General features: G+C 41.1%; 1 protein-coding gene across 1 annotated transcript; it reads left to right on the top strand.

Moving 5' to 3' along the window:
- On the top strand, positions 1-24,224 carry DTL (denticleless E3 ubiquitin protein ligase homolog). Its single transcript, XM_051783734.1, has 15 exons — positions 1-198; positions 335-460; positions 1,348-1,446; positions 1,767-1,828; positions 1,920-2,040; positions 2,513-2,578; positions 3,721-3,836; positions 4,509-4,582; positions 5,522-5,625; positions 6,603-6,707; positions 8,544-8,656; positions 12,271-12,360; positions 14,133-14,271; positions 18,023-18,885; positions 20,347-24,224. The coding sequence occupies exons 1-15, from the start codon at positions 69-71 to the stop codon at positions 20,434-20,436; spliced, it is 2,298 nt and encodes a 765-aa protein (XP_051639694.1). The 5' UTR covers positions 1-68; the 3' UTR covers positions 20,437-24,224.
- The last annotated feature ends 1,276 nt before the right edge of the window (positions 24,225-25,500 follow it).

A 25,500-nucleotide genomic window follows, 5' to 3' on the forward strand; every position in this document is an offset into this window, starting at 1 on the left:
CCGCCCCCCTCCCCGCCAACTCCCAATCAGAGGAGGAGGGCGCGGCGCCTCGTTCTCCCCGCCGGCCAATGAGGGCGCACCGCGGGCTTGGCGGGCCGGTCGTTTTGGCGGGAGTTGTATTGGCGCGCACCGGCCGTGTCCGCCCGGCCATGCTGTGCCGCGCGCTGCTCCGCCGCGCCGCCGCCACCACCACCGACCGTGGGTACCGCGGCACGACCGCCCCTCATCTTGACCTGCCCCCGCGCCCCTCCACAGCCCCTGCGGCGGCCTCGGGGCTCCTGGCGCCCGAGCCGGCTGTGTCTGGTGCGCTTACGGTCCGTCTGTCCCGTTGCAGGTCGTTCCCCGCCGCTTCCCCTGCAGCATCTCTTAGATGGCTACCAGTGCAGCCAGGAGGATGACCACCTGTCTTATGGGGAAACGGGGTTGCCGGTCCCTCCTTTCGGCTGCACCTTTTCTACAGGTAAAGTCACCTTCTGAAAAACCTTTTGGAGGCCAGGGTGTGGGCACTGCTGTCAGTTTTTTTTGTTGTTCCTGTTTGAGTCTGTCTCTTGATTTGGTTTCAGACTTTTCTTGTTTTAAAGTGAGCTGGTAAAAGTGCACTTGCTTCTAGATGTGATATACATTGGCTTGTGGTGCTCCTATATATACTGATGGAAAGTATTCCCTTAAAGAAGCAACTACAAAGCATTTATTTTAATACCTCTTTGTTTCAGCTGTGTCTGTTTCAAGGTATGTCCTCTTGGTGACAGTGCGAGGCTACATAGGTGAAAAACTGGGCTTTGTTCAAAATAGATAAAAGATGCATGGAGAACAGTTTGTAGAAACCAAAGGTGGATGCATGTCACCAGGCTGATAACACACAGCATTTCTCCACCGTGAGCATGTACTGAGTGGAGTAAACATGGAAGCTCCTGGATCTTTAGGGCAAAACTCTTTCATTCTTAGTACTCTAGTTTCAACGGGAGCTCTTACGTTTTTCCAAGGCAGCTTCCTGCTTTTCCAGCTCAGATCATGAAAACTACTGGAGGCTGTAGATGATACATAGCATAGGCAGAGAAAACTATAACTAGAGAACGATTATGACTGGTGAAAGAGGCCACTATCTCAAAAGTTGCTCCTGGAGCCATTTGGTTGCCCATGTACAGTTACTCCTGAATGGAACATCTAGAAAAAATGCTTGCCAATATTTCTGCATTTTGAATATTTAAGTTGCTATGTAAATACTGTTTATTTTGCAGCTATCTATTTGCTGTGTACTCTATTTAAAGAGTCTGTGTCCCTTCACAAAGAACAGGGGTATGAGTATGAATTAGCTACATAATATATTATGTTTCAATTTATTTTCAGCACCGAATTGGGAGCATGTACTAGCAGTTGCAAATGAAGAAGGATTTGTTAGACTCTATGATACTGAAGCTCAAGCTACCAGGAAACTCATCTTTAAAGGTAAGTGTTGAGTAGAAGGTAATCTTCATTTGGTATAGCAAGTATGGAATTTACTGGAATCCCATTTTTGCAAGTCATTAAAACATAAATGTGGGCAGTATTTAAATCCTTTCACGTACTTAGTTGAGTCTTCTTAACAGAGTAGGAGCATGAATGTGCTCTTACAACAGCAGTAGTAGGTGAATTGTTCTATGTTGTTTTTCATGCCTAAGCAAGCTGTTGACAAGTTTTCTGATTTCAGTGTCTGATGTCCTTTAGTCTTCTGCAAAATATTGTACTGCAATGCACTGAACTAATCTTGACTTTTGTTTTCTTGTTAGAATGGCAGGCTCACTCAAATGCTGTATTTGACCTTGCCTGGGTACCAGGGGAACACAGGATTGTAAGCAGTCTTTTGCCTTCTAACTTTGTTTTTAATGCTTTGGCAACTGTGTACAGAAAAAGACTAAAGCTTTTTATTTTTGCTGCTGAAGGTCACTGCTTCAGGAGATCAGACAGCCAAGGTGTGGGATGTGAGAGCCGGCGAGCTTCTTGGCATATGCAAAGGTCACCAGTGTAGCCTCAAGTCAGTTGCTTTTTCTAGATTTGAGAAAGGTAAATGCTGATATTCCCTATTTGTTCCTCTTTCTCTCTGGCAAAGTACTTTAAGGGCTAAAAAAGGGCTTTGGAAACTGACAGGTACAGATATCACAGGCCTACTGAGGAGGGACCCAGCCAGAGAAGCAGAACTAACTTACTGGACCTCGATGTTGTTGTGATGCTAACATCTGCACTTTTACGATCTTGGGCAAAGTTAAGATAGAATATCTACTTCCATACATAAGTGTGTGAATATGCTTTTCATAAGTAGATTTCTCTAGAGTATTAGAAAAAAAAAAAAGAATATGAAAAGTAAGAAAACTAGTCAAAAAGCATGGCAAAACAATGGCCTGGTTTTCGTATTTCTAGGACTGGTATCCCAAGTGTTGAGGCAGAAGAGCCAGAGTGCACAGATGTCATTGTACTGGATTCAGTTAATTAATTTATCACTTTTGGAAGCTAATAGCACTCTTTTTCTCCCTCTCAGCTGTCTTCTGTACTGGAGGCAGAGATGGAAACATCATGGTTTGGGATACCAGATGCAACAAGAAAGGTAAATGAACTTTCAGATATGTATGAAAAAAGCTGGGTATCTCGTGTAAAAGTACTGCTCAGAGTCACTTGTTGGACTAATGCTTTTGATTACAATATAGGCAAAACTTCATTAAAAGGGAAGGATTGTCACATAACTACTGCTTTGGTACCATAAAGGGATGGAATAGGTATCTCTTCTATGTATGATGCATTTTTCCACTTTGTAACAGTCTCAGGTTTGCTGCATGATACACATACTGGCTTGATAATATCCTGTGTGTTGGTAAGGAGATAAGGGGGTACAGAATACATCCCTGTTAGGACAGCACAAAAAACAGATGAGCTGGGAGAGACTGCTTAGGTCAGAGCCATCTGGAGGGATGAAGAAAAGCTGGAAAGCCTTCTGCCAGAGAGGGAAAGAAGGCAAGAACAGCAGAAGCAAAGGAGCTTGTGAGTGCTGGCAGCAACTGAATATATTGTGGGAAGACCTACTGTAAATGCAAGGGTGAGCTCATTCTGCTCCTCTCTTTCTGTTTCCTGGAGCTTCTCCTTCCCCAGTCAGGTTATGCCCTTATGTTTTTTCCCAGTTTTCTGCTCTGTCAGAGCAGCTTCCTTGCCTGCACTGCCAGAACATGTCTTGATCTTCCATCTGTCCCAGATTCCCTGGCTCTTCAAATGGACAAGTGGGGGAAAAGAGAGACTCCACATGATTGAAGTGGAACGTGTAGGGAAAAAAAAAGTAAGAAAGTTGCATTACTCTAGTAAAGCAGTAAGTTTCATAAAGTGAGAAGTAGCAGACAAAAGACTAAATAGAAAATTATAAAATAGAGTAGAAAAGCACTGTGGGTGCAATTCTGCTTGGGATGAGTTGAATGCTCCAGACCAGGTGCATGCTGAAAAACAAACCAGGGGTAATGATTTCTAAAGGCAGCCTGCTCAGTTTTAGTTTCAGTGTCCATGCTACCCTGACCTTTGTAATTTTTGCATTATATTATTAGTTTTATATATAACTAACAATTTTTGTTTTCAGAATACGTGAATGATTTTAAAGGTTTGTCTCAGCCACCTCTTAGGACTAATTCCAAGCTGATGCCTGTTTTATTAAAGTGATAGGGAAATTGCATGGTAACTATTAATTGAGATGCCTTTGATTTCTTTCAGATGGATTTTACAGGCAGGTGAAACAAATCAGTGGTGCACACAATGTGACTGACAAGCAGACTCCTTCTAAACCTAAGAAGAAGAGGCAGAACTTAAGAGGACTTGCTCCCTTGGTGGTAGGTATCTGGGGAACAAACAAAGCATAAACCTCTCTTCTGGGGACACTGTTATGCATAGAAGTCTTCCTAAGTAAACATAGCGAGAAATATGTGGCTTGTATGTGGTAAATGCTTCCATTTATCTTTGCAGAAGTAGGTTTTTGTGTCATGGTCACTTGCTATGGCTAATTTTAGACTTTGTTTAGTTGCCTAACAACCCATGTGCCATCAAAGCCAACTTTGTGCAAATGCTGTGTGAAAATACATCTTTTCTTCCCAGAGAGGAAAGGAATAGCCAGCATTTTGAAGGGGGAAAAATGGCGAGGGTTGTAGTATTTATTTTTTTTCTGTGTTTTTCTCCCCCTAATGTGACCTGACAAATTACTGCCTTATTGGAATAAGACCTGGTAATATTTAATCTATTAAACTTTGCGATAAAAGCAGCTCTCTTATCTCTGACCTGAAAGGTATAACCTCAAGCTTCTGCCCAGGCACTCACTGCTCAGCAGCAATTTCCCTGGTGGGAGTCTTTGAAGGATTGTTGTGTCCTTAATGACATCTGGTATTTCCAGGTTCTCCTGCGTGGCTAGAGGGAGGAGGTTTTCTCAGTATTCACTTGGCCTTCAACTAAGCAGCAAGATCTTGCTGACCTTAAAAGAAAATAAAGTTCTTTTTTCTTTTCTTTTTAAGGATTTCCAGCAGAGTGTAACTGTGGTGCTGCTTCAGGACGAGCACACTCTTATCTCTGCAGGAGCTGTTGATGGGTAAGGAGGGAGGATGCTTCCTTGTCTGTGTGCTCTTCTTAGTGGCATAAAAAGATTAGGAGATTTTTTTTCTAAGATCACTCAGTACACAAGGCTAGAGTTATTGCTAGGTAGAATCAACAGCTACGCTGTCAGTTTGCATTGGCAAAGCTGAATGCTGCTTTACTTCCTTACTGGAGATTGCAGCACTGGACAAATTGTGCATATATGGTAAATGCTCGTTTTGGTGTCCTAGGTATGGGGCAGAATGAGAGCAATTCTTATCTTTCTCTCTCTGTTCTCATGGACTTCTGAGACCACACATAGACTATTGTTATACAGCTGTTTTGTGATGTGAGTGGGTGGTTGGTGCCTGGATATGTGTAGGCGTGCTTGAGAAAATGTTGCCTTGAGTTACAAAAGATGCATTCTTTTAGGTGCCAGATCCATTGCAACATCTTGGAGCTCAAGCAAACTGTCTCATTGATAAGCATGGAAATTACCCTCTTGGATTCAATTCTTTAGCAGGTTCCATGTGCTCAGAGCCTTTCTGGGGCAGATAACATTGACTTTTCTGCTCATGACAGAAGCTTGGTCCCCAAGAGCAAGGGAAAAAGGGAAAGACTTAATTTTTAAAACTACAGACTAAAACTACTTCTCACAAATGTCAGAAGTAAAAGGCATCCTTGTATTACCTTTTACTAGTTGAAGAAAGTTGGCTTGCAGGCTCTTGTTTTATCTTGTGTTAGTTACAGATGGCAGTGCTGCCTCCTCGTCCATATCCAGCAGAGCGCTTGTTTTGCTTTCAGCACATCTCTGCGCTGCTTCTGCTCAGTTCTTGTCTCCTTAGCACTGGACACTCCTCAGGAATGAGCAGCCTGACTTCCTGTGCTCTTAGAAGGCCCAGTCAGCATTGCAAGAGAAATTTTGAAGACACTTATGTGTGCTTTTCTATTTCAGTGTGATCAAAGTATGGGACTTGCGTAAGAACTATGCTGCTTACCGTCAGGACCCGGTGCCCTGCAAGTCTTTTTGCTACCCTGGAACCAGTACTCGCAAACTTGGTAAGTTACTGGAGATGCATTTGTTGAAGTGCAAAGTGAATCGAAGAAGTAGTGACAGTGACATCTCTTATCTTTTAAGCCAGTTATTGATCAGACTGGCAAACTCCGCAGAGTATTTTGATTGCCAATACCAAATTTTCAAGTTTAAGAGTGCAAGTGCCCCACTTTTGTATTGCACCAATGATAAAAACTTGCAAAGGCTTCAGTAGTACATTTTCATAGATGGAGATAAGGGAACAGTAGAGCTCTTGATAAGGAATTTAGCTAATCTTTTTCATACATGAGTGAAATTCAAATTGAACCTCTTTCTTTGCATTATATCTTCCAAAGACAACAGACCGGACTGGGTTTTTACATTATCACCGTCCAGAGTCAAACTATTCTTGAAGCTGCTTGTTATAAAAAGGATAGCACACCTGTACATGTTTTTCTGTCTTCTTTGTATCTTTAGTGCCTTACAGTGCTCTGATGCCACACAGTAATTCCTGATGATTTGTCTAATCAACTGTCTTGATGTGGTAATGGTCAGTGTCAGTCCCGAGGACATGAGGGAAATCCTCAAAGAGCTGGTTGTGAAATAATTTGCCTGCAGGGAAAGATTTTTCTTGAATCTGAATCACTAGCAAATCAGAGGATAGCTTATTATATCAAAGCACAAGGGTTTCCATTTATTTTTCATCCCTGCTTCTACATTTGGTTGTTCCTGTTATCTCTTTGAAACCATCAAATAAATCACTGACCTGCTCTGAAGGTGTGATTCCTTTCTAAATACCACCCTGAATTGTTATGAGAATATGTAGATGTTATTCTAGAAACTTTCCTTCTTCAGCAAGCGCTCTGTCAAACATACACACTTTCCAATGACAATCTCATACATGTTAGAAATCCTTTCCAAATTTCACTCTCTGGGCATTTCTTTGAGAACTCCTGTTTTCCAAATTTTTTTTCTTACAAAGAACTTCTCTCTTTGTCTATAGGATATTCTAGCCTAGTTTTGGATTCCACTGGTACTAATCTGTTTGCTAACTGCACTGATGACAGTATCTACATGTTCAATATGACAAGTTTAAAGACCGCTCCAGGTAAGCATATCTGTGGAAATAGCTGCAAAAAATAGATATTACAGAGCATAGAAAGGCAAGTCTATCCCTCTGACTTAGAGAGACAGAGACCAGGTTTAACACTTAGGAAACCTATTCCATGCTCTTATCCTTAAAGCTATATGGGAGAGATTCATATTTTACGTTAAGCCATCCACGGAAAATTAACAGCACAAAAACTTTTATGAGTGCAGATACTGGTTCACCCAGAGACTGAAGTAGTTTGCATGTTGGCTGTAGTTCCCTGGTGAGGAATGGCCAGTGTCCAGCTGCTACCCACCTGAAGCAAGTTTGAGTCTTCTGCTTACTGGCAGTCACAGGTTTCTCAGACTCTTAGATATGAATCTACATAAAACGATCACCTGATACATTGTATTTGGGTATTTTAAGGTGCCTTTTAAATTTAACTTCTACCACAGTTCCTGGGAGAAAGGATCCCCAGCATTTTTAGATTCCTTCAGCTCTGCAGCTGTGACCTTTACATGTACAAGATTGCCCACAGCCTTTGATACACTAAGCTGCTTTGTCATAGGCCAGTGACTGCTTTTCAGAAAGTGGCAAAACTTGTTAAATGCATTCCAACCAGACACATGACGTATTTTCCATTGCCTTTTCTCAGTCTCTCAGTTATCTGAAATTAAATGAACAGTGTATCCTTCTGTCTGCTCTTCAGGAAGGCGGTCTGGTGGGTGGGAATGCTTCCAGAGTGGAGAAGTGGTGCAACTAGTAAATATTAATAGCTTGGTTGTTGAGGTTAACCCCGGGTGCCACTGCCAAGATGTGGAAATGGGCTCACTGGCTTGTTCCCTCACGGGAGCAGACTCTCACCAAAGCACTCCTCAGCCTCCTCACAGAGCTCTTGCCTTCTGTGTGCAGCCGATAAAACCTAGGGAGCAACCTCCATTCATCCAGCTGGATGGAACACGTGCAGCCTCTCGGTGTGCGGTGGTTCCCACAGAGGGCAGCGCCTGCCCGCAGGTTGTGCCTCTCTCCGCCCTCACCAGATTTAATCACTGTTCCAACTGCTTTTATCCAGTATTGAAGCAGCTTTATTTTGCAGAGGGGGACGTCAGAAAATCCTCACTGTAACAGGACTTGCTGCCTGGTTTAGGAGGGGATTTGCTGTCTGGTAACTGCTGCACTGAGAGATCTGTGGGCAAAAAAAATTAAGGGATTTTTCAAAGACTGACAAAGGCAGCCACGTGTCCTCTGCTCTGTGGGTTGTCTCCTTCATGAGAACTACTGCTAAAAGAAGGCTGGAGGAGGAAGTGCCAGCCCCACCTGGTGCTACACTGGGAAATTTGCCCTTCCTGCCCCAGTGAGAGAACACGACATGGTGCAGCTAAGTGTTCTAGATCCACACTGGAGTCTTGTGCCAGCTGCTGGCTCTGAAGGTCCTCCCAGTAGGGGGAATGTCAGCAATTTGTCACCTGCGTGGAAGAAGGCCCTTACTTTGTGACTGCCCTTGTTGGTGTAACGGGACTGGTGATGGCGACCGAGGGAGGAAGAGACAAGGACCCTGAACCAGAGTAGTGAGGCAACCCAAGTGATGTCTGAGTCTGCTTGTGATCCAGGTCATGCTAAAGCTTTAATTAAATTGCCACTGCTTTGTTTGGGAACCCTGAAGGGCTCCCGCAGAATAATAAAAACTTCCTGCCACAGGAGCCCCAGAGCAAGGGAGAAATGCAACCACTTTCTCCAAAGGATTCATGGCTAGACAGGAAAAGCCTGTAAGATCAGCACTCCTTGTGCAACTGACTCCAGGGCTGTGCATTGAGTGGGGCTTTTATTCATCTTTTTTAAATTTTCTCTTCACAGTGGCTGTTTTCAGTGGGCACCAAAATTCAACCTTCTACATCAAATCCAGCACCAGCCCAGACGACCAGTTCCTGGTCAGTGGTTCCAGTGACTGCAACGCATACATCTGGAAGGTGAGGCAGTTGGGTGAGACCCAAGCAGGCAGCCTGGAGCTGCTCTTGCTTTTCATGTTCACGGAGGACACTCCTTGCCTCCCAGTCCTCCTCAAAGCAGCGTGGGGTTAGCCCTGGCACGCTGTGCCCAGAGTGCGTACGTTGCTGTCAAGGCTCGGTGTAACTTTAATGTAAAACAGAGGTAGCCTCCTGCCATCAGTACATCTCTCATTGCTGCTGCTTATTGCAAGTTGCTGTTCTTAATCTGTGTTAATGGGCATTAAAATCCTCTTTCAATCCTATTGATACAGCCAGCTATGACAAGTAGACAGACAGTGCTTGGTTCATATTTAGCAATAGAACTCATTAGCAGAAACCTAAAAGTTTAATTGTTTTAAAGGGCACTTTTCCCCCCCACTTCCCCTTTTTCCAGGTCTTGCTTCAGACATAGCTTTTTCTTATGCTTAATTTACAGTAGTTAAAGCCTTCGTATTGCAGCAAGTGCTCAGCCAGAGCCTTCAGCAAATTTCCAAAACACTGTCTGACAGCTGAGAGGCTTTGTCACTTGACATCTTGCACTGACGTGTAGGAAATGCAAATGTCACCAAGATAATAGCAGGGACCTCAGAATAAGGCATGCTTTGAGTTCTGTTCTCCATACTGGACACCCATATGGGAACAGAGTAGACTTCTTATAGAAGCAGAATAGACAGAAACCACAGGTGACTGCCTATTTCAGGTTTGGGGTAATTTTTAGGGAATGTTGACTTGTTTACCTATTTTACAGCGAGTTTGAAAGTAAAATACAAATCTTGCAGAGGAGAAGGTCAGCCTGCTGAGACTGCAGTTTGAGCGTATAGCCTCTTTGATTTGAAGAACATTTGTAAGCAGCTGGGTTGCTTACTCATTAGGAGCAGGAGTGTGGTAGCATGACTATTCCTATGCCAAGTGGGGTAATTTTAACCTTCCTCATGTTCTTGTGCAAGTTCAGCAAAAATGCCTGTGCAAACTTGAGTTGCACATTCTGCATTCGAGTGTTTTGATACTTTCTTGGAACACACGTTGGGACACAGTTGAGAGTATTCAAGAATGTCATTACATCTCAAAATTTAAGCATTTAAGCACATTTAATATGCATTAATATACAGAAGGCTTCTGTTGCTGTTGCATATGAGTGACAGATCATATTACGTATTTATAAAATTAATCGTCAGATGATTACTTTTATTTTAATCTCATAGCCATGTCGGAAAGTAGGACTTCCAACAAAGTTGTCTCTGTCCTATCCCATGCTTCTTAATGTAAATGTTGATAGATTTTACTGACTCTGAAACATACATATCTTTTCGTGGGATGAGGACTTATTTTGGTGTGAAAAAAACATGGTTAGATATTACGTGTGCAATTAACAGGTAATGTTAGAAGGAGCTTAATGAAGAGGGCTAGCTTTCCAGATCTAGAGAGGGATGAAAGGCAGAGACCTTGTCCTTTCAAATTATTTCTTTGAGAAACTTTTGCAACAGTGCTAGGTTTGTGTTTGGGTGAGCAATTCAGAAAGAACACTGTAGGTAGAAGTTATTGCTGACAAGGATGCTATTTCAGTCTATTTTCATATATAAATCACTTCCAGGCAATGCACACTTGCTTTATTGTGTTTGGTTTGGTTTTTGTAAATTACAAGTTCATTGATTAATGAACTGACTCTTTAACAATCATAAGATTTTAAAAGCAAAGAGCAGAGCCTCTTCTGCAAAGATGGTACCTAGCTGAGATACCTTCCTGGTGATAATACAATACCATTTATAGATGTGTACTTTCATTGTTCTTTCAATCCTTTGATACGGATCACTCCAAGGTGATCAACTTATGCTTTGGTCTGTCTCAGAGCTGGAATGTACGTGCTTCTGTATCATGGTGCCTAAAACTAGATATGCCATTTCAAGATATGGCATCTTGAAAATGGATATAACAACTGTTTCAGTGAGTAGAGTAACTAAAAAAAATCTCATTTCCTTGGTTTCTCTTTTTAACTTTTCTGCAATAGGTCTCACTTCCCCAACAATATCCTGTCAAATCAGACAAAAAAAGCAGCATGTGCTGTGGCTAATTCTGACTTGACATGTGCAAACTGACCAACTGTCTTCTGCCAAACACAGTGGACACAGCTATAACTGTGCGTCCCTCTTCACTTCACAATAATGTATCTTGGGGATAGTTGGTTAATTTACACTAGTATAGCATAAAAACACTGCATCCCCAAAAGGGTAATTCTCTTACTCTGCATTCCTTTCAGTGATCAGTGGCTACTGGACAGCTACTGTGGCTGTTATGAGTGTATAGCAAGACTGCTATTAAATGTAAATGAAGGTGTTCTCTGCACCAAGGTATCCTGTTGTTTGTTCCCTACACAGGGATTTTGTTTCCATGGTATTGCATGTTTTAGCAGAGAAGAGAATACTCTGACCAAGGCATTTAGTGGCTATTTGGTCAAGTGATTGTCTCTACTATGCCAGGGGAAAAAAGTGTCCTATTAGGATGAACCTCTTTGTATCAGAACAACTTCTAAGATCTGAAGCTGGATATTCAACTGCAGTTTTGCAGGCTTTTGTTGGAGGTGATCCACAAGAGAAAAACTTGTGTGTAACTCAAAAGCCTTTCCCAGCGTCTTGCATCTTCCTTTGAAACCTATGTATGTATGTAATGCCTACTCCTTTTCCCACATAGTAAAGGATCTGTTCATTCACTTAGTCATTTATTCAAATTCCTTGATAAATTCCCCTTAAAATGTCACATCAATGATGGTGACTCATAGCTCCAGAAAGGATTGCCTGCTGAAAGCAAGGAAAACTTGGATAGAATCTCTGTGAGTGTGTAGGGGGGTGTGTGTATGCATGTGTTGGTGTGTGTGTATGCATGTGTTTTCTTCTTTGGGCCACTTTAATGCTGGCTTCAGCTCTGTCTGTCACTTAAAGGAGCTGTAGTCAAAGATAAGTAGCAATACTGTAGAAGAGGAGAAACATTCTTCATAAAAATCTAAGAGAAATGGAGATCAGTTGAATGAGCAAAATTTAGAGAGCTTTTTTATGAACTCTTAAAAGGATCTCTGGAGCAACTGGTTGGCTGGAGGAGGCACAGTCACACAAATGCTAGTGCGAAGCCAGTGAAGGTTCATCTGTAGAATTTTGTTTGTGGCAGTTTCATTTTATTATTAGTCCATTGACCTGTGATTGGGAATGTATTTGCCTGTCCTGATTCAAATTATGAGCTCCCCAAAATTTAAGCATCTTACGTAGAACAAGTAGAGGTACTTAATACCTTAAAATGCTTGTGCTGTGTTTTGGGCTGACAACTCTGGAGGCAGAAATCCTGTGTGTAGCAGGAATTGAACAAGTGTTTCCAGGCAAGTCAGTACATCTCAGTGCTGACCAGCTGCTTCACCTCTAGAAATGAAACATGAACTGATTCTTAGGGCTCTGTCAGTTGTTGCATCATGATGACAGCCAGAGTGCGTTTGATTTATGCATTTCATACAGGGAAGATGGAAAGTATTTACATGCTTCACAGGTGGTCTTAGAGATGTGTATTAGGCTGCATGCCTTCTGACTGTATACTTGTTCTTCTATGGAATTTTTAAGGTTTCTGAGCCCAACCTTCCTCCGTGGATACTCCTCGGTCACTCTCAAGAAGTTACCTCCATTGCTTGGTGTCCTTCAGACTACACTAAGGTTTGTTTCCTGGAAAATGGTCTTTCCCATGAAACAATACATGTGATGTGGCAACATCCGCTTTCAAAATTGCAGCAGTATTTGTTTATTTGGGAGAAAATTTTCAGTCAATAACTTTTAAAAATGTTCATTTTGTGGGACAGTAATACAAGCTTGTCATATGACTACAACATATCAGAGCTTTTTTATTATTTTCAAATAATTTAGGCTATTTGAAAACTCCTAGAAAATTGCAAATCAACAAAGACCTCTATTAGTGAGAGCTTATGATACTACCTATAAGAGACAAAACTGACATCCTTTAATCAGGGCTTTTGTAAGCCAAAAGCTTGTTTTGTTGTTCCATTTTTTCATCTTGCTTTCCTTCTGACCATTGATACATCTGCTAGTCTTGTACAGAGTGGCAAGAAGTTTTGAATGCCCTTTAAAAAACATATTAAAAAACTCTTTTCATTGTGACCTTTTTTCAAAATCTGAGCTGTTTTTATGACAAAAAAACCTACAGTGAAATTGGGTCAGTAATTATTCACCAGGTATTACAAAAAGGAAAACAACTGCAGTAGGAGATCAGTTCAAATGTTCGACCTAGCTCAAAACGAGAAGTAACCCTGAAAAATCCTGGACAGTGTTGTAGTAATAGCCAGAGTTTCTTTCATCCTACAGTGTTAAGCCAGTCAGTCACTTTCCCTACCTTGCATGGCAGCACCAGGTCTTCAGAAAAGCATTGCAGTGTAGGAGGGTGGAAGCCTTGCAGGCAAATGTGGAATTGTTCTGGTTGTGTAAGACGCACAATACGAGAACAGGCATTTTAGATGAAATCTGTGATCTAGAGGTAGCCCAGCATCCTGATCATGATGTGTTGGAAAGGCAGACCAATTCAGCCTTTAAAATCATTATTCACACTGGGGAAATAGTCAGCCATTGTTCAGATGCCAAAGCATGAATTGGAAAATGTGGTGCTAAGACAGGTCAGGAAGCTGCTTGGAGTGATTTGAGAGGCAAAGTTGCTTTCTGTAGGGACAACATTGGTGTGACAAAGGTCAGAGTAGAGTCACTTTCCCATTCAGATTACTGTGAACTTTCACCACAGCATTTCCTTTTACTTTCTGCTGATTCCCGATTGAGTCACCAGCTAATCTGTCTAAAGAGAGCCATAAAATGTGGGCTAGATTGGTCCTACTGCTTCTTCATTTGAGATTCCACAGATCCTTTTGGAGAGCGTGGTGCTGCGGCAGGAATCTAGACCAATGTTTCTAGCAGAGTTGTTTTCTCTGCCAGATACTCCTGACATCTGACTCGGAAGAGATAGCGCTTAAGGCCAGGGCAACAGCCTTCCAGTGTCACCTTCTCAGCTGCAAATGTTTGTCCTCGAGCAGAAGAGGTCCTGAGCAACAGACAGAGAACGAGGTGCATGTGCAAAAACCAGCATGGCTGCTTTTGTCTTCTGAGTGATTGAAAACTCAAAATGTGCCATGACTTCCTGAGCAGAGCACTGCAAGGCAAACTATTGATGGTGACTGAGATTTCTCTAGCAGAAAGATATGAATGTGGCAGCCTTGTGTGTTTTAAAGCAAATCCTGCTCTCTGGTATGCTAATGAAACAGAGCTGAGTTATTTTCTTTGTTTTATGGTCAAATCTGGTGCCCCCTCAACCAGGCTTCAGCATCGTTCATATTGGCATGGTGTGTCAAACATAGCTGTTGTAGTTCACTTGGCCAGTCATCTATAGGATGTGCCTTGGATGCCCTAATATGAACCAATTTATACCATAGATTGCCACATGCTCTGATGACAACACTGTGAGGATTTGGCGCTTACGACGTCTTCCTGAGGAGGAGAAATCAGCATCCAGAAAAATCAATTTGGTGGGCTGGGTCACTCAGAAAAAAACAGAAGAACAGCATGGAGCAGGTAAGGTCCCTGAGCTATTTTGCTCTGCAACGTGGCTTCTGAGTTTTGGCTGTTTTCTCTACCAACAAAAGCCTTTGGCTTATCTTATTATTCTTCTGGGGTTTTTTTTTCATATTAGGCAATAATTCATATAGCCAGACAAACACTTCTACTTGTAAATACTTCTGCCATCAACAAGACAAGCTGGCTGAAAGAGCTTACAAGTATGGCCTAGTTTGTATGACCAGACCACAAGGCAAATATTCATTGATACAGTTTCTCAGGCAGCCAGATCTTCAGTGGGTTTCAACAGGGTTCAATAATGGAACAGCCAAAGGAGATGTCACTGTAGCAACAAGTCACACCTTTTTTTTTAATATCAGTTAATAACCAAGAGCAGTAAGATCATATGCTTTTTCGAGTTTACCCAGTAAAGGTCTGACAGCACACATACAGCCTTGGAACTCTGAACTGTTTCCTCCTGCCCACTAGTTCAATTGTGCATAGATTTCTTTGCTGCAGATACTGGTATTGTATCTCTTCAGCTTCAATCGGTGGTACTGACTGTATGCAGGCTAATGCTGTGTAGTGAAAAGTACTTAAAAATGCATATAGACAATCAAGATATGACTCTAGTGTTTCATAATTAGTCAGTTCATCTATCCACATGTTAAGGCTAGTGAACAAATGCAGTACCTTTCCTCAAAGCCTAGGCAATCAGGCAAGCTATGCAGCATGCTCTCACAGCTAGCAAATGTATCTGGGCTCTGTAGAGAAAGTAGTCACCAGGTAGGTAGCACCCTAGACCAGAAGAATGGAATCCTGGATCTTAATACTACTTTTATTTGTCTGAAACCTGCATTTTATTGCAGTAGAGTAGGTGAAAGGAAAATAACCACCCTCCCTCCAAAGTGAAATAAGATGAAGTTCTCTGTAGAGTAGCTCTGAAACTAAGAATACAATAGCTTCCCAGCAGCTGCTGGTGTGACTTCCTGCATTCCAGCTATCTTTTCTAGCCACGCTCCAATGAATTTCAGCTTGGCTATCACAAATAAAGGCTGAAGGTCTTCAAATCCCACTAATGGGATAGCATTACCTCTAACCTTTTGCCAGTGAGTAACAAGTCTAGCAGGAAGTTTGCAGGACAATAGGAGGGAGAGTGCCAGGTCTGCTTCATAGCTGGTAAATGGTTTGTGTGTGCGCACACTCTGTTTCAGAGAAGGCTCAAAAATCTCTTTGTGTAATAGTTTCAGCAAAAGAGAGGTAAGCATAGGTCTAGTCCAGAAGCATGGAACCTAAAGTAGTGGTACACTAAAACTTTACAAGTTACCTTTGGCAATTATACTGGAAAAATGACTTATTTCTCCTTGCTCTTACTGCATTAAAGTAACTCAGGAGGGAAGAGGAAACAGAGACACTGCAAACACAACAACAGGCTTCCTGCTGACCTTGGCTCCTGAACACAAAGCACGTGCTGTTAGAATATGGGAGTTATCTGCAGAGACTGATTCAGAGCTGGCAAGCAAAGTACTATTTCAGACCTGCTGGAATGAATCTAGGTAGTTCCCCACCCATTTCTGTGGAACAAATTGTGAGGATTAGGGTGGATGTTGACTGTTGACCTATATCGTCAAAGGTAGCAAGCAGAGTTTCCTTTGCTTTGGCAAATACTTCTGTGGTTTCTCTAAGGTGTACTACTTTCTCTATATTTTTGAGTACCCAAATTTCTGGAGCAGACCTGTACATGGACAATTTGGAGATTATCAATCTGGAGATTGATAATATCACTCTAGGAGATTTGTGGCAGAGAACGTAGGAAATTTCTGAAGTAACCTGCTTTGGTGTGATGCAGATTGACTGCAGGTATTTACAGTATTGTACTATGTGTAGTGGCAGCATAAATGGAACCAGCTTGAACCTGGCTTAGTAGAAGCCTGAATCATGCACTCAGTCTGGGAAAGAAAAGCCTGATCTTCATATTCTTTATCTCAAATTTGTGTTTGCTTCTTGCCATGACACTAATCCAATTCCCAGGGTAGCTCTTTTTCCATTATCCACCATGACCAAAGCATAGCTTTCAGACTGGTTTGGGATTGAAAAGGCTCATATCCAACTAGTCATGCAATATTTCTGCTATATAAATTTGTAATGGTCATTATGGATCAAGAGTTGCTGAGCTTACTACTTTCTTCTGCCTCTAGGAGCTTAGATTTTTGAATGCAACTAATTCCCCATTTGAGTTATTATTGTCTTGTAAGTGCTCATTAAAGTAAAGATGAAGAGAAACAATCTTGGCAGTTACTTTCTCTTAGTCCAGATTGAAGCAAGTTGTAACAAAGTAGCATATTTTATCAGGAAAGGAGCCTTTAACTCTATTCTGAGTGTTAAAGTTATTTGTAGTGGGATCCTTTAATATAGGATCTTTTAATATGGGATCTTATTTAATTTTGCTCTGATGCAGCACTACTTGTATTTTGGATACTAGCTAATACAGTAAAAGGAAGGATCAAAAGAGGCTTAGTATGGTATATAATCAAAGAGTCTCTCACTGAACATGTTATTTGTGAGACAGCCCAGCACCGTAAAGAGAATGGCAGGTTGTTCACACTAGGCTTCTCGTTGTTCTAATGAAGTGCTTTATAGTACAGTGCAAATGCTGTGTAAGAGGAGTTCAGACTGGTATACAGGAAATGTTTAGTGCTCTTGTGCTCAGCAGTGGAAGAGCATAAAGTAACTAAGGCACTATGCTGTTTAATTTCACTGCAAGTTAGATGAATGAGAAAGCAAGCATCTGACAAACCCACTAATGTGTTCTCTGTTGGAGTGGGCTGGAAATAAAAAAAACAAAAGCAAAATTTAAAGAATCCCCTCTAATATTGCTGCAGACCAAGATGTTTGCTTTATATGATTCACATTGTTGCTAGTGAGGTCCTTATGGCCCTATCTATGACTACTGTTTTAAGAAGCTGGATGTTCAGAACTTCTTTTTTACAAGCAGAGGTGTTTACATCTTGGCTAATGAGCTCAAAAACCACTGTGAAATATCTGTTTGGGTATCATTTGTTTTAAAGAAATAACTTACTGCAGTGACAGATTTTATTTCCTTTGGAATTTAAGTCCTTGTTCATGAGGTGAAGAATTTCTCACATTTCCCTTGATGTGGTAAATAACTACCATGTCCATACTAATATAGCATTGCAGAAAATCCTCCAGCAAAAAGACAAGAAAATGAAAGTTCTCACGCTTCTATCATTTTTAAAATATGCAACTATTAACACCTGACTAGGTGCATTATTCATATAGTAGGGCATCATAGTGTAAGGCTTCCTTGGTATTGTAATTAGCTGTAGGACCTACTTACAGTATCTTTGTCCCTCAACTCAGTTATGCAGCAGTTAAAGATTGCAGTGCAGGTGGAGACCAGCATTTCTGGACCAAATCAGTGCAAGGCTCCAACAAGGCTAGATAGGCTTGGAAGGTCTGTTTTGTCTGTTCATTTTGGCTGTAGCTCATGTAAGACTGCTCATTACAGAAGGGATAGATGTCAAACATTGCAGAAATGTACTGTATTATACATATCAATATGATATAGGATTTTATATTCTAACTGAAATTAGAGGGTTTTATACAACTTCATCGTTAAAAATGGTGTGTCTGAGGTACAGGGTCAGCACTGAATTCATCTCCTAGTTGGAAGGGGGGTTTATAACAGGGCTGTCTTTAATCTGCTGTTCTGCGTTCCTCATCAGACTACTTATTTCTCCCCTCTCAGGACAGCCAGCCAGCCCACAGAATACTCCTGCCAAGGCCTTCACAGTGGGCAGTGCATGTATTTCCTCACCACGGCCTGCTGCCTGTGCTCCCATTTATTCTGGAGACCTTCCGCTGTCAACAAACACTCCGACGGCTGCTCTCAAATCCCAGACGGCCACAGCCTCCACCCCAGCCAAGCAGACTGAAGCCAGCCCATGTGCATCTCCCAAAGTGATCTCTTCCTCCAAAATGTCCATTAAACGTTGGGTTACAAGGACTCCATGCTCTTCTCCTCCAGAAGTGGGGAAAAAGGCTCCTTCTCCTAGAAAAGCCCTGGCAGAAGTCACCCAAGGTCTCCTGGAAGCTGCCTGCCCTCCTAAAGCACCACACACGCAGTTTGAAAAGCGTGCCAAGAGAAGGCTTGACTGCAGCAAGGAGGATGATGTGGGGCACAAGTGTCTGCAGGCCTGTAGCTGTGTGACTGAACTGGACCATGGAGCTAAGAAATCCAAACTGAATTTGTGTCACTTGATTCCAGACCAAAAAGCTTGTGATGAAGACTGTCTCAGCCAGGCTGACTTGGGTAATGACTACGAAGGCTCCAGCCACAGCCCAAAAGAGCCTTCCTTTTCTGGAAGCCGTATTAATCCATCAGGTGTTCAAACTTCCCCCCATCTTTTCAGATCCCCATGTGGGAAAGGCACTGAGGTAGTAGATAAAGAGAATAGTTCTCCTGAAAGAAAAAATTGGTTGTCTGCTCTGGGAGAGAAGCTACGGATTGGCAGACCTGGCAGCCAGAGCACGTCAGACAGCTCCCCATCATCTTGCAGTCCTGTTGCCAAAAGACAAGAGTCTGTGGCAGTGGCCACTTCACCAAAAACTGTAAGTAGGGCATTCAGCAACAACTGTCATGAAAGAAGTTATCCCTACTTGTCAGTCCTCCCTTGTTTGTTCTCTCTTCCTTGGACACTCAAAGAATTATCTGATCCCTTTGACTATGGACAAAAGGGATGATTTCTGGCCTAATAAACCAGGTACATTAATGCTGTTATCTACTAATTCCCTCCATACAGGAACTGAATTTTTAGGATAGTGGTATCCCTATTTTAAAGGGACTTAGGGCACACAGGAGCTCAGAGATCCTTGCAGTCCCCAGCTAGATGTTGGAAGAATGTCTCCATCATCTTGAACACAGCTCTAAGAGGCCCAATAATGACATCACCTTCCCTGGCAGATCTGCTATGTATGTGTCCACAGTCACATCTGCCTGTTTATGTTACTGGAAAGCCACTTTTAGCATCAGAGGAAAGAGCTAAATTCTAACTCAGGTAGCAAAAGAATTTATTACCCATGTTATAACTGTGGGGTTAAATAATGCCTTCAGTTTCTTCAATGGAAAACTAGAAAACAAAGGAAAAGAAAACAAGAGAGGGCAGGATTTGACCTACATAATCCTGCTTTTGATGTATGGGGAAGCCTGGCACAAAGCTCATCCTAGGATCTGAAATGAAAGTTTAGCTTATAAAGCAGCTGAAAAAGTTGGCTTGAGGTTTTAACATGCAAACTAGGAAATTATAATTATATTTTTCTGAAACAGACCAAACTTGGCTCGTCTCGGTGACTTTGAGTCGTATTTCGGTAAATGTCAGGTAAATTTTCAGCCATCAAATTTTAGTTGTACTCTCAATTGAATATCTGATGCTAGAAGTTAAGGCTTATTTTGGTATCTCATTTCTTACCTGACTTCACCTTTTCCAACACTTTTATCAGATATGACATGGTTAAGCCACTACTCCTTAAGTTATTCCTAGCAGCTGGACTCTTCGTATTGTGGCTGTACCAAGTCTTGGTTATAGGAAACCTACAACTACTTGTGCTTTATGCTGTACGTGTTTAAACACAAGACAGAAAGTTTTACCCTGGAGAGAGATTACTATAGGATAATTACCTTTCCTACCCAATATACTCTAGTTCAGATCTTGGGATTCTCCTGTGTTGTGCTCATAGCCTGAGGAGGTGCTGGGAGTACCCAGCAGCATTCACTGAATTTCCTGTATCTTGGCAATCTGCAGCTCTCTTATCTGCTGTAGGGAAGCTGAAACTTCAGCTGAAGTGCATTTCTCGTGGCAGTAGGACAACCCTAGGATTTAGACAGCGTTTCCTATAGGTAACAAGCGTCTTACCTGTAAGACAGATTGTAGCAAAGAACCTTTCATTTACTAACTTAGTTGGGAAGCTGAACAAACTGGAGCAATGATGGAGGGGAGACTTTGAGACTCCTGCAGCATATGAATGTTAACCTAGAAATGTTTCATGTTGTTTTTTGTTTCTGTTTCTTGCTAGGCTGCAACCACTTCAGTTTCCATGAGGAAGATCTGCACATACTTCCACAGAAAGCCACAGAATGAAGGAGCATGCGGCGGTTGCACCTGATGGATGTTGACACTGAGGTATCAAGACCAGACTTAACAACGCCAAAAACGATGCACCAGGATTACACAATTTGTTGTCAGACATTCATAGACTTGAGGTTTTAGTCTTCCTGTTTTTAAAGCTGTTAACAGTTGAAGTCAGCTGAATGTGTAAAATCTACACTATACTTACTCATGGTCTCTTACTGACTTCAGATATGTATTTTTTTAATAAACAGTGTTTATTAAACTGTTTATGGCAACTGTTATAGTCCAAAGACAGCAACAGCTCTGCTGTTTATTGTTGACAGGCACATATAGCTTGGCAGTTTGTTACTAATCTGCTGTTGAAACGCCTATACTTAAGAATAGCGTGTAAATCATTACACTCTCCTGAAAAGTAGGTGTTGAAATGTATGTAGGGAAACTTACTGGAGGTAGATCTGAGCGTTTTCATGCTGAATGACATTTCTGGTTATTCCTCTAGTACTGCAATGACTGCCTGCTTCCAGCAGGGAAATTAGGAATGTGTTAATTAAATCTAAAAGACTTTAAACATCTCATGTCCATCTGATGGTGACTGTAGTCTAAGAAGAGACAAAATATAATCAAGTATGTAATGCCTGTACTTGCCTTGCTATCCCCTTTCTTCTCCCACTCTGGAAACTACTGTATTTGCCTACTTTGCTTCCTCTTGAACCATCAGCACTACAGCTCTTGATACTGATTGTTTATCTGAAATAAGATACTGGCAAGGTGCGTTAGAAAAATTAGCTTGATGTATCCTAAGTAGGCACCCCATAACAGCCCATTGCTCAGTCAGCTCTTACAGATTCAGCCTGTAGCAAAGGCATTGTAACTGCTTATAACATAACTTCGTAACAGTTGCATAATACAGTAGTTATAAAATAATGCTTTGTAAATTGGGGGAGGGGCAATTGACATTTTAGAAAGCACTTGAGAGAGTTTACATATTAATATTAAATGCTTTACCATTGTAAGTCATCCCTGATGCTGAAATGAGATCACTGTCCTGCTGGTTAATGACACTAACTCCTCAGCCATGCTTTTCCCAAGGGGAGCTGGTAGAAGATCCTTAGGTTGGAGCATTTACTCTGTGTTCTGGTGTAATAGTTCCTATGAACTTCAAAACAAGGCAAAACCTTAGAATCCCTAGTAAGTTTTTTTACTGCAGAAGAATTGGGGTATTTCAAGGGAATATGATCCAACTACCTTATGTTTTCCACCTCAGATTTTCATGCCTACTTTACAGTAACATCAAATCGTGTAGTAGCTGCAAGCGATCAGGAGACATGCTGGTTTGTGTTTTATGTGGTAGATTGTATTTTGCAAGGAAATAAATTACTTGAGAGCAAATGGCTTTTGTGAAAGGTCTGTTACAGCTAGAAAGCGAAAGTAAATGTGTAGTGGGCTTTTTTTTAAAAAAGAAAAGTAGTTATTATCAAGTTACATCTTTTAGCAGAAGCACTCAAGTACAAATAGGGGCCAGAACAACTTTTCCTTGTTTACTGAAGAGCAAACCACCATCTTGTGAAAGGTAATATAGTGCTTCAGGCATTTTTTTTTAATAGTTCTTGTAAAAAAAATGGATTTTTAAAAAGTGATTATCTGAAAATATCTAGTATTTTAGGCAAAACAAGTGTATAAAAAAATCCACTAACTTAACTTTAACCTACTTCTGGATGTTAAAGTAGATGGAAGTAGTAGAAACATAACCTAAAATAAGTAGGTTTGGTATTTAATTCTGTTTTAATTTTAATTATTAGAGCAGCTGTGTACGGTACAACTTCCCTTGCCTACAACTAGGTTTTCATGCAGGATTCTTCCATGCAGTTTGTAAATAACAGATTACAGAATAAGGAGATGTGAACCCTATTGAAGTACATGAGAGTCATCAGACACAACAACAATAGGATTTCATGTTTCTCCATTCTTTCATAATATTTTCCTTCTCCAGAAATGTTTTGCAGCCAAACCATTATCTCCTGTATCTCATAAATAGCTGTCTAGAGATGATTTACACTAATGGGTTACCACTTGCATGAATAATATTCTGTGGGGATGTGAGATTTTCTCCTTTCAAATAGTACCTGTTTAGCAGAACAACTTGTTTTATGGACCACCAGGCATTTTTCTTTTTTCCTTTTAGGCTGATGTCAACCTGGTTCAGAGTCTAGGAGAATTAACTGAAACATGTTTTCTATGTCCAACTGCCTTGATCTTATTGTGATAAAAACAAATTGCAAAAGCATAGAAAAATTGCTGATACAATTACGCCAAGTGGTTCAAGGTAACCAGTACTGTCTTTATCTGAGAAGCTTGATTAACTAAGCATTCAAGGAACTGAGTTCTTGTTTTGAGTCAGCAAGCTATACCTCTTAATTTTTCTTTCCTTCTAAAGGATTTACAGAAACTCTGACCTCCATGCTTTATAATCAAATTAAGCCTTTAAAGGTATTATTCTCAAATCCTATGTCTGTAGGTAAATCCCACCTTTTGTAGGTTTTTCTATGCAGATGATAGTGTTTCCTGTTGTCTTGTCTCTGTCCTCAGTGCTTACCCTCTGCTGAGTGGAATTTAGGACTAACCACACCAGTTAATGATGGTGCTATTTCCAACAGTCATTATTACTGCTTTGTTGGAAGTCATGCCTCTCACTGCTCAGCTCTGAGCAGTCAACCAGCTTAGTTCAACAGCAGCTGGCGCTAACCTAGCTTGCAAAACTGAGGAGGCACTCCCAGGATCTGTACAGGTGCGTGGTCAGCAAGCCTTGGTAAGCATTTCTTCTGGTAACAGCACTGACTTAAGAGTCCCTTGAGGAAGCTAACCTCAAAAAAAACTCCTAAATTTAATTGCCTCAGTTCCCTGACTCAGCAGCTAATTATACTGAAACGTTGAGGGTACAGAAGTGAGAATGTGGGGACAACTTTGCCACCAATGGACTATTCTGTCAAACTATCTCTTGATGTGTAGAGTTGGTCACTTCTTGTCGGTCAGGAAGTGCTTAAGTCTTAAGTCTTCCTCTGGCACCATTGTATTTGCAGCCACTGAACATGGCTGAAATCTCCAGTATGGACCTTCTTACCTTTGAGTGTCCACACCACCTTGTAAACTGCTTAACTACTGAGGTTACAGAAAACCACACTCTTGTGGCATTGAAAAATGTTCTAGTTGCTATCTGTATGTGGCATATAATTTCTTAAGTTTTGTTTAGAAATAGATGCTTTTCAGCCAGGGATTTGCCAAAAGCATTCGGTAGCTGGGTATTCAAGAGGTTCCTCAAGGTCAAATATTAAGAGTTTTTCATCACTAGTACTTGTTTGGCAGAAAATGGGAAATAGCGTTCATCTTCAGGTCCATTACAATCAAATTTCATTCTTTCCCTCCTGAAGCTGATGTAAAGTGTTCCAAGTGAGTGGAAATTATCACTTTCTCTACACAGAAAAATGGAACCTTAAGGTTCACAGTTTTTCCTCTCTCTGATTTATGTATGGCCCAGTCTACAATAAATAAAATACATCCTACTACTCTAGAGTGTCCATGTGTTGTCTTTCAAAGAACAGCTTTACCCATAACGAAGTGCTCTCCATCTGCACCACACAAAATGCCAAATACAATGCAAAGCAAGGATGAGGAGAAAGCAAACATGAAAGAGACCATACGTAATTTCTTTTAAAATACCTTAAAACATTTCATGCCAATTGTTTTATAGAATAATGCACAGTTGCTATGAGGACAGCATGAACCCAGAAGGGCAAAAGCAAAATTATAATCAAAGATAATCTTTCATTTTTAAGCCTCAATCTGAATTATATATTCTTCTACTGGGAATAGCTAACTTTCCATCCTAATTTGTGCATTACAGAAAAATTCCAAGGACTAAAAGTACAGCTAGATCAAAACAGGAAGACCCGTTATTCCAGTCTTGTGCAACTAGACAAAGACTCACAGATCAGAAAGCATTATGTATAATGAAGTCCAAATACCGTCTTGATTTTTCAATATGGTATCTTTAACTCCGCTTAAGGTACAGCAGTTCTTATTTTTGAGGTTGTTCAGTCTTGATTCAAAGGCTTTGCATGATTACACGTACATTATAATCATACATAAATTATTCTAGTGTTGAGATACTGTGAAAAAACTGACTTTTTGAATTTGTTTAGCTTTGCCTTTTACCTCTTAGCTCAGATTACTCACTTTTTGATCTGGGTTAAAGATACTTCTGCTACATTAGATCCAATTTGTAGAAAGCCCAAACATGAGATAAGTGCTTCTTGTTATCCTCTTTCACAAGCTAAGGAGATCCTACATAAAAAACCCAAAATATTTTTCAAACTTGAGCAAAACAGCTGAAGTGCTTCATTCCTTCGTATTAAGGTGCTACAGCAGTAGCTCCACTTATATGAGCTGCTCTGTGTCTTTCCTTCACCTCAAGGACTCAGCTTTATGGTTTACTTCTCCTCTCTTGTCTAAGGAATGACTGAATCATTCAGCAAAGTATCTTCAACCACCCACTTCTGTACCATGCCTCAATATTTTCATTTGGGTTATAAATTATATAACTCCTTGGTTACCTCGTAAGTGTGCTCTCACAGAGTTTTGTGAGTGTGGCAGAGGAGATGGACATAAATCCAAGCAGCAAAGACAAGGCTGACCTAGTGGAATTGATCATTCTTACATCAAGTGTGATGAAATGTCACAATACTCTTTATCCCTCTAGTTGTAACATCATTATGATAAAAATATTAGTCTATTGTTCTATTTCTGTTCTTGCAAAAGGTGTTAAGTATCCAAAACCCAGACTAATAATAGTCCCTGGGACTGTAAAGCCAGTTTCACCGTGCACTCTAGCAACAGCTAGGTAGGCTGCGTTGACAGAAGTTTAGCAGATATTGTCAGGGTGTATTACTGAATTATTCAGTGTCACTGTTATTTTTGTTCTGCTGATTTTCATGGATTCACTGGTGGAGGAAGTGACAGTTTGTATACTGTGAGATCAAGAGATGTGTTGGATTCTTAAAAACAACATGGGACTGACATAAATGCAATGAGAGCTTGTTTGCTT

Source organism: Manacus candei, unplaced genomic scaffold (assembly GCF_025592945.1).
Source record: "Manacus candei isolate 608988 ecotype Guabito, Panama unplaced genomic scaffold, ASM2559294v1 h1tg000017l, whole genome shotgun sequence".
In the NCBI taxonomy this organism is placed as follows: Eukaryota; Metazoa; Chordata; class Aves; order Passeriformes; family Pipridae; genus Manacus; species Manacus candei.

Excerpts from the sequence above, each read along its gene's own strand:
- DTL (XM_051783734.1), top strand. The coding sequence starts at position 69 with ATGAGGGCGCACCGCGGGCTTGGCGGGCCGGTCGTTTTGGCGGGAGTT. Across the intron at positions 1,447-1,766 it reads CAGGAAACTCATCTTTAAAG|AATGGCAGGCTCACTCAAAT; the intron begins GTAAGTGTTGAG and ends TTTTCTTGTTAG. Across the intron at positions 2,041-2,512 it reads TTTTTCTAGATTTGAGAAAG|CTGTCTTCTGTACTGGAGGC; the intron begins GTAAATGCTGAT and ends TCTCCCTCTCAG.